Below are 13,629 nucleotides of genomic sequence, written 5' to 3' on the forward strand. Positions count from 1 at the left end.
TCACCCCCTGCACAGAGCGCTGTATTACATTGTGCTGTGCAGGATGGGTACAATGTCATATATCACACCCAGCAGGTTATCACCCCCTGCACAGAGCGCTGTATTACATTGTGCTGTGCAGGATGGGTACTATGCCATATATCACACCCAGCAGGTTATCACCCCCTGCACAGAGCGCTGCATTACATTGTGCTGTGCAGGATGGGTACAGTGCCATATGTCACACCCAGCAGGTTATCACCCCCTGCACAGAGCGCTGCATTACATTGTGCTGTGCAGGATGGTTACAATGCCATATATCACACCCAGCAGGTTATCACCCCCTGCACAGAGCGCTGCATTACATTGTGCTGTGCAGGATGGGTACAATGCCATATATCACACCCAGCAGGTTATCACCCCCTGCACAGAGCGCTGCATTACATTGTGCTGTGCAGGTTGGGTACAGTGCCATATATCACACCCAGCAGGTTATCACCCCCTGCACAGAGCGCTGCATTACATTGTGCTGTGCAGGATGGGTGCAGTGCCATATATCACACCTAGCACGTTATCACCCCCTGCACAGACCGCTGCATTACATTGTGCTGTGCAGGATGGGTACAATGCCATATATCACACCCAGCAGGTTATCACCCCCTGCACAGAGCGCTGTATTACATTGTGCTGTGCAGGATGGGTACAATGCCATATATCTCACCCAGCAGGTTATCACCCCCTGCACAGAGCGCTGCATTACATTGTGCTGTGCAGGATGGGTACAGTGGCATATATCACACCCAGCAGGTTATCACCCCCTGCACAGAGCGCTGCATTACATTGTGCTGTGCAGGATGGGTACAATGCCGTATATCACCCCTGCACAGAGCGCTGTATTACATTGTGCTGTGCAGGATGGGTGCAATGCCATATATCACACCCAGCAGGTTATCACCCCCTGCCCAGAGCGCTGCATTACATTGAGCTGTGCAGGATGGGTACAGTGCCATATATCACACCCAGCAGGTTATCACCCCCTGCACAGAGCGCTGCATTACATTGTGCTGTGCAGGATTGGTACAATGCCATATATCACACACAGCAGGTTATCACCCCCTGCACAGAGCATTGTATTACATTGTGCTGTGCAGGATGGGTACAGTGCCGTATATCACCCCTGCACAGAGCGCTGTATTACATTGTGCTGTGCAGGATGGGTGCAGTGCCATATATCACACCCAGCAGGTTATCACCCCCTGCACAGAGCGCTGCATTACATTGTGCTGTACAGGATGGGTACAGTGCCATATATCACACCCAGCAGGTTATCACCCCCTGCACAGAGCGCTGTATTACATTGTGCTGTGCAGGATGGGTACAATGCCATATATCACACCCAGCAGGTTATCACCCCCTGCACAGAGCGCTGCATTACATTGTGCTGTGCAGGATGGGTACAATGTCATATATCACACCCAGCAGGTTATCACCCCCTGCACATAGCGCTGTATTACATTGTGCTGTGCAGGATGGGTACAATGCCATATATCACACCCAGCAGGTTATCACCCTCTGCACAGAGCGCTGTATTACATTGTGCTGTGCAGGATGGGTACAATGCCATATATCACACCCAGCAGGTTATCACCCCCTGCACAGAGCGCTGCATTACATTGTCCTGTGCAGGATGGGTACAATGTCATATATCACACCCAGCAGGTTATCACCCCCTGCACAGAGCGCTGCATTACATTGTGCTGTGCAGGATGGGTACAATTCCATATATCACACCCAGCAGGTTATCACCCCCTGCACAGAGCGCTGCATTACATTGTGCTGTGCAGGATGGGTACAATGCCATATATCACACCCAGCAGGTTATCACCCCCTGCACAGAGCGCTGCATTACATTGTGCTGTAAAGGATGGGTACAATGCCATATATGGCACCCAGCAGGTTATCACCCCCTGCACAGAGCACTGTATTACATTGTGCTGAGCAGGATGGGTACAATGCCATATATGGCACCCAGCAGGTTATCACCCCCTGTACAGAGCGCTGCATTACATTGTGCTGTGCAGGATGGGTACAATGCCATATATGGCACCGAGCAGGTTATCACCCCCTGCACAGAGCATTGTATTACATTGTGCTGTGCAGGATGGGTACAGTGCCATATATGGCACCCAGCAGGTTATTACCCCCTGCACAGAGCGCTGCATTACATTGTGCTGTGCAGGATGGGTACAGTGCCATATATCACACCCAGCAGGTTATCACCCCCTGCACAGAGCGCTGTATTACATTGTGCTGTGCAGGATGGGTACAATGCCATATATCCCACCCAGCAGGTTATCACCCCCTGCACAGAGCGTGCATTACATTGTGCTGTGCAGGATAGGTACAATGCCATATATTACCCCTGCACAGAGCGCTGCATTACATTGTGCTGTGCAGGATGGGTACAGTGCCATATATCACACCCAGCAGGTTATCACCCCCTGCACAGAGCGCTGCATTACATTGTGCTGTGCAGGATGGGTACAGTGCCATATATCACACCCAGCAGGTTATCACCCCCTGCCCAGAGCGTTGCATTACATTGTGCTGTGCAGGATGGGTACAGTGCCATATATCACACCCAGCAGGTTATCACCCCCTGCACAGAGCGGTGCATTACATTGTGCTGTGCAGGATGGGTACAATGCCATATATCACACCCAGCAGGTTATCTCCCCCTGCACAGAGCGCTGCATTACATTTTGCTGTGCAGGATGGGTACAATGCCATATATCACCCCTGCACAGAGCGCTGCATTACATTGTGCTGTGCAGGATGGGTACAATGCCATATATGGCACCCAGCAGGTTATCACCCCCTGTACAGAGCGCTGCATTACATTGTGCTGTGCAGGATGGGTGCAGTGCCATATATCACACACAGCAGGTTATCACCCCCTGCACAGAGCGCTGCATTACTTTGTGCTGTGCAGGATGGGTACAATGCCATATATCACACCGAGCAGGTTATCACCCCCTGCACAGAGCGCTGTATTACATTGTGCTGTGCAGGATGGGTACAATGCCATATATCACACCCAGCAGGTTATCACCCCCTGCACAGAGCGCTGTATTACATTGTGCTGTGCAGGATGGGTACAATGCCATATATCACCCCCTGCACAGAGCGCTGTATTACATTGTGCTGTGCAGGATGGGTGCAATGCCATATATCACACCCAGCAGGTTATCACCCCCTGCACAGAGCGCTGCATTACATTGTGCTGTGCAGGATGGGTACAATGCCATATATCACACCCAGCAGGTTATCACCCCCTGCACAGAGCGCTGTATTACATTGTGCTGTGCAGGATGGGTACAGTGCCATATACCACCCCCTGCACAGAGCGTGCATTACATTGTGCTGTGCAGGATGGGTACAATGCCATATATCACCCCTGCACAGAGCGCTGCATTACATTGTGCTGTGCAGGATGGGTACAATGCCATATATCACCCCTGCAAAGAGCGCTGCATTACATTGTGCTGTGCAGGATGGGTACAATGCCATATATCACACCCAGCAGGTTATCACCCCTGCACAGAGCGCTGCATTACATTGTGCTGTGCAGGTTGGGTACAATGCCATATATCGCACCCAGCAGGTTATCACCCCCTGCACATAGCGCTGCATTACATTGTGCTGTGCAGGATGGGTACAATGCCATATATCGCACCCAGCAGGTTATCACCCCCTGCACAGAGCGCTGCATTACATTGTGCTGTGCAGGATGGGTACAATGCCATATATCACACCCAGCAGGTTATCACCCCTGCACAGAGCGCTGCATTACATTGTGCTGTGCAGGTTGGGTACAATGCCATATATCGCACCCAGCAGGTTATCACCCCCTGCACAGAGCTCTGCATTACATTGTGCTGTGCAGGATGGGTACAGTGCCATATATCACACCCAGCAGGTTATCACCCCCTGCACAGAGCGCTGTATTACATTGTGCAGTGCAGGATGGGTACAGTGCCATATACCACCCCCTGCACAGAGCGCTGCATTACATTGTGCTGTGCAGGATGGGTACAATGCCATATATCACCCCTGCACAGAGCGCTGCATTACATTGTGCTGTGCAGGATGGGTACATTGCCATATATCACCCCTGCACAGAGCGCTGCATTACATTGTGCTGTGCAGGTTGGGTACAATGCCATATATCACACCCAGCAGGTTATCACCCCCTGCACAGAGCGCTGCATTACATTGTGCTGTGCAGGATGGGTACAGTGCCATATATCACACCCAGCAGGTTATCACTCCCTGCACAGAGCGCTGCATTACACTGTGCTGTGCAGGATGGGTACAATGCCATATATCGCACCCAGCAGGTTATCACCCCCTGCACAGAGCGCTGCATTACATTGTGCTGTGCAGGATGGGTACAATGCCATATATCACACCCAGCAGGTTATCACCCCCTGCACAGAGCGCTGTATTACATTGTGCTGTGCAGGATGGGTACAATGCCATATATCACACCCAGCAGGTTATCACCCCCTGCACAGAGCGCTGTATTACATTGTGCTGTGCAGGATGGGTACAGTGCCATATATCACACCCAGCAGGTTATCACCCCCTGCACAGAGCTCTGCATTACATTGTGCTGTGCAGGATGGGTACAATGCCATATATCACACACAGCAGGTTATCACCCCCTGTACAGAGCGCTGTATTACATTGTGCTGTGCAGGATGGGTACAATGCCATATATCACACCCAGCAGGTTATCACCCCCTGCACAGAGCGCTGCATTACATTGTGCTGTGCAGGATGGGTACAATGCCATATATCACACACAGCAGGTTATCACCCCCTGCACAGAGCGCTGCATTACATTGTGCTGTGCAGGATGGGTACAATGCCATATATCACACCGAGCAGGTTATCACCCCCTGCACAGAGCGCTGTATTACATTGTGCTGTGCAGGATGGGTACAATGCCATATATCACACCCAGCAGGTTATCACCCCCTGCACAGAGCGCTGTATTACATTGTGCTGTGCAGGATGGGTACAGTGCCATATATCACACCCAGCAGGTTATCACCCCCTGCACAGAGCGCTGCATTACATTGTGCTGTGCAGGATGGGTACAATTCCATATATCACACCCAGCAGGTTATTACCCCCTGCACAGAGCGCTGCATTACATTGTGCTGTGCAGGATGGGTACAATGCCATATATCACACCCAGCAGGTTATCACCCCCTGCACAGAGCGCTGTATTACATTGTGCTGTGCAGGATGGGTACAATGCCATATATCACACCCAACAGGTTATCACCCCCTGCACAGAGCGCTGCATTACATTGTGCTGTGCAGGATGGGTACAGTGCCATATATGGCACCCAGCAGGTTATCACCCCCTGTACAGAGCGCTGCATTACATTGTGCTGTGCAGGATGGGTACAATGTCATATATCACACCCAGCAGGTTATCACCCCCTGCACAGAGCTCTGCATTACATTGTGCTGTGGAGGATGGGTACAATGCCATATATCACACCCAGCAGGTTATTACCCCCTGCACAGAGCGCTGCATTACATTGTGCTGTGCAGGATGGGTACAATGCCATATATCACACCCAGCATGTTATCACCCCCTGCACAGAGCGCTGCATTACATTGTGCTGTGCAGGATGGGTACAATGCCATATATCACACCCAGCAGGTTATCACCCCCTGCACAGAGCGTTGCATTACATTGTGCTGTGGAGGATGGGTACAGTGCCATATATCACACCCAGCAGGTTATCACCCCCTGCACAGAGCGCTGCATTACATTGTGCTGTGGAGGATGGGTACAGTGCCATATATCACACCCAGCAGGTTATCACCCCCTGCACAGAGCGCTGCATTACATTGTGCTGTGCAGGATGGGTACAATGCCATATATCACACCCAGCAGGTTATCACCCCCTGCACAGAGCGCTGCATTACATTGTGCTGTGCAGGATGGGTACAATGCCATATATCACACCCAGCAGGTTATTACCCCCTGCACAGAGCGCTGCATTACATTGTGCTGTGAAGGATGGGTACAGTGCCATATATCACACCCAGCAGGTTATCACCCCCTGCACAGAGCGCTGCATTACACTGTGCTGTGCAGGATGGGTACAGTGCCATATATCACACCCAGCAGGTTATCACCCCCTGTACAGAGCGCTGCATTACATTGTGCTGTGCTGGATGGGTACAGTGCCATATATCGCACCCAGCAGGTTATCACCCCCTGCACATAGCGCTGCATTACATTGTGCTGTGCAGGATGGGTACAATGCCATATATCACACCCAGCAGGTTATCACCCCCTGCACAGAGCGCTGCATTACATTGTGCTGTGCAGGATGGGTACAATGCCATATATCACACCCAGCAGGTTATCACCCCCTGCACAGAGCGCTGCATTACACTGTGCTGTGCAGGATGGGTACAATGCCATATATCACACCCAGCAGCTTATTACCCCTGCTCAGAGCGCTGCATTACATTGTGCTGTGCAGGATGGGTACAATGCCATATATCACACCCAGCAGGTTATCACCCCCTGCACAGAGCGCTGCATTACATTGTGCTGTGCAGGATGGGTACAGTGCCATATATCACACCCAGCAGGTTATCACCCCCTGCACAGAGCGCTGCATTACATTGTGCTGTGCAGGATGGGTACAGTGCCATATATCACACCCAGCAGGTTATCACCCCCTGCACAGAGCGCTGCATTACATTGTGCTGTGCAGGATGGGTACAATGCCATATATCACACCCAGCAGGTTATCACCCCCTGCACAGAGCGCTGCATTACATTGTGCTGTGCAGGATGGGTACAGTGCCATATATCACACCCAGCAGGTTATCACCCCTGCACAGAGCGCTGCATTACATTGTGCTGTGCAGGATGGGTACAGTGCCATATATCACACCCAGCAGGTTATCACCCCCTGCACAGAGCGCTGCATTACATTGTGCTGTGCAGGATGGGTACAGTGCCATATATCACACCCAGCAGGTTATCACCCCCTGCACAGAGCGCTGCATTACATTGTGCTGTGCAGGATGGGTACAATGCCATATATCACACCCAGCAGGTTATCACCCCTGCACAGAGCGCTGCATTACATTGTGCTGTGCAGGATGGGTACAATGCCATATATCACACCCAGCAGGTTATCACCCCCTGCACAGAGCGCTGCATTACATTGTGCTGTGCAGGATGGGTACAATGCCATATATCACACGAGCAGGTTATCACCCCCTGCACAGAGCGCTGCATTACATTGTGCTGTGCAGGATGGGTACAATGCCATATATCACACCGAGCAGGTTATCACCCCCTGCACAGAGCGCTGCATTACATTGTGCTGTGCAGGTTGGGTACAATGCCATATATCACACCCAGCAGGTTATCACCCCCTGCACAGAGCGCTGCATTACATTGTGCTGTGCAGGATGGGTACAATGCCATATATCACACCCAGCAGGTCATCACCCCCTGCACAGAGCGCTGCATTACATTGTGCTGTGCAGGATGGGTACAATGCCATATATCGCACCCAGCAGGTTATCACCCCTGCACAGAGCGCTGCATTACATTGTGCTGTGCAGTTTGGGTACATTGCCATATATCACACCCAGCAGGTTATCACCCCCTGCACAGTGCGCTGCATTACATTGTGCTGTGCAGGATGGGTACAATGCCATATATCACACCCAGCATGTTACCACCCCCTGCACAGAGTGCTGCATTACATTGTGCTGTGCAGGTTGGGTACAATGCCATATATCGCACCCAGCAGGTTATCACCCCCTGCACAGAGCGCTGCATTACATTGTGCTGTGCAGGATGGGTACAGTGCCATATATCACACCCAGCAGGTTATCACCCCCTGCACAGAGCGCTGCATTACATTGTGCTGTGCAGGATGGGTACAATGCCATATATCACCCCCTGCACAGAGCGCTGCATTACATTGTGCTGTGCAGGATGTGTACAATGCCATATATCACACCCAGCAGGTTATCACCCCCTGCACAGAGCGCTGCATTACATTGTGCTGTGCAGGATGGGTACAATGTCATATATCGCACCCAGCAGGTTATCACCCCCTGCTCAGAGTGCTGCATTACATTGTGCTGTGCAGGATGGGTACAATGCCATATATCGCACCCAGCAGGTTATCACCCCCTGCACAGAGCGCTGCATTACATTGTGCTGTGCAGGATGGGTACAGTGCCATATATCACACCCAGCAGGTTATCACCCCCTGCACAGAGCGCTGCATTACATTGTGCTGTGCAGGATGGGTACAATGCCATATATCACACCCAGCAGGTTATCACCCCCTGCACAGAGCGCTGCATTACATTGTGCTGTGCAGGATGGGTACAATGCCATATATCACACCCAGCAGGTTATCACCCCCTGCACAGAGCGCTGTATTACATTGTGCTGTGCAGGATGGGTACAGTGCCATATATCACACCCAGCAGGTTATCACCCCCTGCACAGAGCGCTGTATTACATTGTGCTGTGCAGGATTGGTACAATGCCATATATCACACCCAGCATGTTATCACCCCCTGCACAGAGCGCTGTATTACATTGTGCTGTGCTGGATCGGTACAATGCCATATATCACACCCAGCAGGTTATCACCCCCTGCACAGAGCGTTGCATTACATTGTGCTGTGCAGGATGGGTACAGTGCCATATATCACACCCAGCAGGTTATTACCCCCTGCACAGAGCGCTGCATTACATTGTGCTGTTCAGGATGGGTACAATGCCATATATCGCACCCAGCAGGTTATCACCCCCTGCACAGAGCGCTGCATTACATTGTGCTGTGCAGGATGGGTACAATGCCATATATCACACCCAGCAGGTTATCACCCCCTGCACAGAGCGCTGCATTACATTGTGCTGTGCAGGATGGGTACAATGCCATATATCACACCCAGCAGGTTTTCACCCCCTGCACAGAGCGCTGCATTACACTGTGCTGTGCAGGATGGGTACTATGCCATATATCACACCCAGCAGGTTATCACCCCCTGCACAGAGCGCTGCATTACACTGTGCTGTGCAGGATGGGTACAATGCCATATATCATACCCAGCAGGTTATCACCCCCTGCACAGAGCGCTGTATTACATTGTGCTGTGCAGGATGGGTACAATGCCATATATCACACCCAGCAGGTTATCACCCCCTGCACAGAGCGCTGCATTACATTGTGCTGTGCAGGATGGGTACAATGCCATATATCACACCCAGCAGGTTATCACCCCCTGCACATAGCGCTGCATTACATTGTGCTGTGCAGGATGGGTACAATGCCATATATCACACCCAGCAGGTTATCACCCCATGCACAGAGCTCTGCATTACATTGTGCTGTGCAGGATGGGTACAGTGCCATATATCACACCCAGCAGGTTTTCACCCCCTGCACAGAGCGCTGCATTACACTGTGCTGTGCAGGATGGGTACTATGCCATATATCACACCCAGCAGGTTATCACCCCCTGCACAGAGCGCTGCATTACACTGTGCTGTGCAGGATGGGTACAATGTCATATATGGCACCCAGCAGGTTATCACCCCCTGCACAGAGCGCTGCATTACATTGTGCTGTGCAGGATGGGTACAATGCCATATATCACACCCAGCAGGTTATCACCCCCTGCACAGAGCGGTGCATTACATTGTGCTGTGCAGGATGGGTACAATGCCATATATCACACCCAGCAGGTTATCACCCCCTGCACAGAGCGCTGCATTACATTGTGCTGTGCAGGATGGGTACAATGCCATATATCACACCCAGCAGGTTATCACCCCCTGCACATAGCGTTGCATTACATTGTGCTGTGCAGGATGGGTACAATGCCATATATCACACCCAGAAGGTTATCACCCCCTGCACAGAGCGCTGCATTACATTGTGCTGTGCAGGATGGGTACAGTGCCATATATCACACCCAGCAGGTTATCACCCCCTGCACAGAGCGCTGCATTACATTGTTCTGTGCAGGATGGGTACAATGCCATATATCACACCCTGAAGGTTATCACCCCCTGCACAGAGCGCTGCATTACATTGTGCTGTGCAGGATGGGTACAGTGCCATATATCACACCCAGCAGGTTATCACCCCCTGCACATAGCGCTGCATTACATTGTGCTGTGCAGGATGGGTACAATGCCATATATCACACCCTGAAGGTTATCACCCCCTGCACAGAGCGCTGCATTACATTGTGCTGTGCAGGATGGGTACAGTGCCATATATCACACCCAGCAGGTTATCACCCCATGCACAGAGCGCTGCATTACATTGTGCTGTGCAGGATGGGTACAATGCCATATATCACACCCAGAAGGTTATCACCCCCTGCACAGAGCGCTGCATTACATTGTGCTGTGCAGGATGGGTACAATGCCATATATCACACCCAGCAGGTTATCACCCCCTGCACAGAGCGCTGCATTACATTGTGCTGTGCAGGATGGGTACAGTGCCATATATCACACCCAGCAGGTTATTACCCCCTGCACAGAGCGCTGCATTACATTGTGCTGTGCAGGATGGGTACAATGCCATATATCACACCCAGCAGGTTATCACCCCCTGCACAGAGCGCTGTATTACATTGTGCTGTGCAGGATGGGTACAATGCCATATATCACACCCAGCAGGTTATCACCCCCTGCACAGAGCGCTGCATTACACTGTGCTGTGCAGGATGGGTACTATGCCATATATCACACCCAGCAGGTTATCACCCCCTGCACAGAGCGCTGCATTACATTGTGCTGTGCAGGATGGGTACAATGCCATATATCACACCCAGCAGGTTATCACCCCCTGCACAGAGCGCTGTATTACATTGTGCTGTGCAGGATGGGTACAATGCCATATATCACACCCAGAAGGTTATCACCCCCTGCACAGAGCGCTGCATTACATTGTGCTGTGCAGGATGGGTACAATGCCATATATCACACCCAGCAGGTTATCACCCCCTGCACATAGCGCTGCATTACATTGTGCTGTGCAGGATGGGTACAATGCCATATATCACACCCAGCAGGTTATCACCCCATGCACAGAGCTCTGCATTACATTGTGCTGTGCAGGATGGGTACAGTGCCATATATCACACCCAGCAGGTTTTCACCCCCTGCACAGAGCGCTGCATTACACTGTGCTGTGCAGGATGGGTACTATGCCATATATCACACCCAGCAGGTTATCACCCCCTGCACAGAGCGCTGCATTACATTGTGCTGTGCAGGATGGGTACAATGCCATATATCACACCCAGCAGGTTATCACCCCCTGCACAGAGCGCTGTATTACATTGTGCTGTGCAGGATGGGTACAATGCCATATATCACACCCAGAAGGTTATCACCCCCTGCACAGAGCGCTGCATTACATTGTGCTGTGCAGGATGGGTACAATGCCATATATCACACCCAGCAGGTTATCACCCCCTGCACATAGCGTTGCATTACATTGTGCTGTGCAGGATGGGTACAATGCCATATATCACACCCAGAAGGTTATCACCCCCTGCACAGAGCGCTACATTACATTGTGCTGTGCAGGATGGGTACAGTGCCATATATCACACCCAGCAGGTTATCACCCCCTGCACAGAGCGCTCCATTACATTGTGCTGTGCAGGATGGGTACAGTGCCATATATCACACCCAGCAGGTTATCACCCCCTGCACATAGCGCTGCATTACATTGTGCTGTGCAGGATGGGTACAATGCCATATATCACACCCAGAAGGTTATCACCCCCTGCACAGAGCGCTGCATTACATTGTGCTGTGCAGGATGGGTACAGTGCCATATATCAACCAGCAGGTTATCACCCCATGCACAGAGCGCTGCATTACATTGTGCTGTGCAGGATGGGTACAATGCCATATATCACACCCAGAAGGTTATCACCCCCTGCACAGAGCGCTGCATTACATTGTGCTGTGCAGGATGGGTACAATGCCATATATGGCACCCAGCAGGTTATCACCCCCTGCACAGAGCGCTGCCTTACATTGTGCTGTGCAGGATGGGTACAATGCCATATATCACACCCAGCAGGTTATCACCCCCTGCACAGAGCGCTGCATTACATTGTGCTGTGCAGGATGGGTACAGTGCCATATATCACACCCAGCAGGTTATCACCCCCTGCACAGAGCGCTGCATTACATTGTGCTGTGCAGGATGGGTACAGTGCCATATATCACACACAGCAGGTTATCACCTCCTGCACATAGCGCTGTATTACATTGTGCTGTGCAGGATGGGTACAATGCCATATATCACACCCAGCAGGTTATCACCCCCTGCACAGAGCATTGTATTACATTGTGCTGTGCAGGATGGGTACAATGCCATATATCACACCCAGCAGGTTATCACCCCCTGCACAGAGCGCTGCATTAGATTGTGCTGTGCAGGATGGGTACAATGCCATATATCACACCCAGCAGGTTATCACCCCCTGCACAGAGCGCTGCATTACATTGTGCTGTGCAGGATGGGTACAATGCCATATATCACACCCAGCAGGTTATCACCCCCTGCACAGAGCTCTGCATTACATTGTGCTGTGCAGGATGGGTACAGTGCCATATATCACACCCAGCAGGTTATCACCCCCTGCACAGAGCGCTGTATTACATTGTGCTGTGCAGGATGGGTACAATGCCGTATATCACACCCAGCAGGTTATCTTGTATGTCTGACATAATGCTGGCTTTGGGGGTGATGATGGGGAGCGTTACAGATAAGGAGGGAGTGTCCTCCCAGTTTTCTGAGTGTGTCCTTGGACGCAGAGTTACACAGCTACCCGATGGTCACACAAAGATCCAATGGCTGCATCTTAAGTTGCAGCAGCCGATCAGGGAAGCCGGCATAACATTATTCCGCATTTCCCTACTTATTCCCCACAATGAACCTCTACGTGTACAGTCAGGGCAGGAGATCTGTAACCGCTCTGGAACCCACAGAAGTTGATATCATATTGTTTGTGTTGAAAGGAATTGAAAGAAGAATTTACTCGTATCCTGACGGCTAATAACCCTCACGCTCCACAGAACATTGTGAGATACAGCTTCAAAGTGAGTATGAGTACACCATTATCTGTACATGTCTGTGATCCAGGGCCCTGATATTACTGTAATAACCCAGTTACTGCTTCTGAGTCATGGGGTGCACTTACTTATATCATCTATATGTAATTGCGCAGTGCTTCTCCCAAACTCGCCTACCTCAGACGGCTTTTCCGTGATTTTGCTGTCGATTTTTGGTTAGTTTCACAACTGACCATTAGTAAATGTGCGGTTCCTATTCTCCTCTTTGTGGAAAAATTGATTGTTGGTCCCATGTTCTATAGTCTGGTTTATGGTCATTTTTTTTTTCACTGTAGTAAATGTCATGTTTGCAAAATTTATTGAAAAATTTACCAAAAACACCAAACCGACCTTTAGTAAATTTACTTCCTAGATTTTGCAGTTCGTACTATTATTCCCTGGATAAAAGTACCAGG

At 51.0% G+C, this 13,629-nt stretch overlaps 1 protein-coding gene across 1 annotated transcript in view; it reads left to right on the forward strand.

The window, feature by feature from the left end:
- Window positions 1–13,629, forward strand: part of DNAI1 (dynein axonemal intermediate chain 1) — a 385,067-nt gene that overhangs the window by 45,226 nt on the left and 326,212 nt on the right. Inside the window, exon 4 of the mRNA XM_088461607.1 lies at window positions 13,121–13,201. Within this exon, the coding sequence (XP_088317733.1) occupies window positions 13,121–13,201 (81 nt within the window). The remainder of the gene's footprint in view (window positions 1–13,120; window positions 13,202–13,629) is intronic.

The sequence above is a fragment of the Taudactylus pleione genome, unplaced genomic scaffold (assembly GCF_031769625.1).
Source record: "Taudactylus pleione unplaced genomic scaffold, aTauple2 ptg001078l, whole genome shotgun sequence".
NCBI lineage: Eukaryota > Metazoa > Chordata > Amphibia > Anura > Myobatrachidae > Taudactylus > Taudactylus pleione.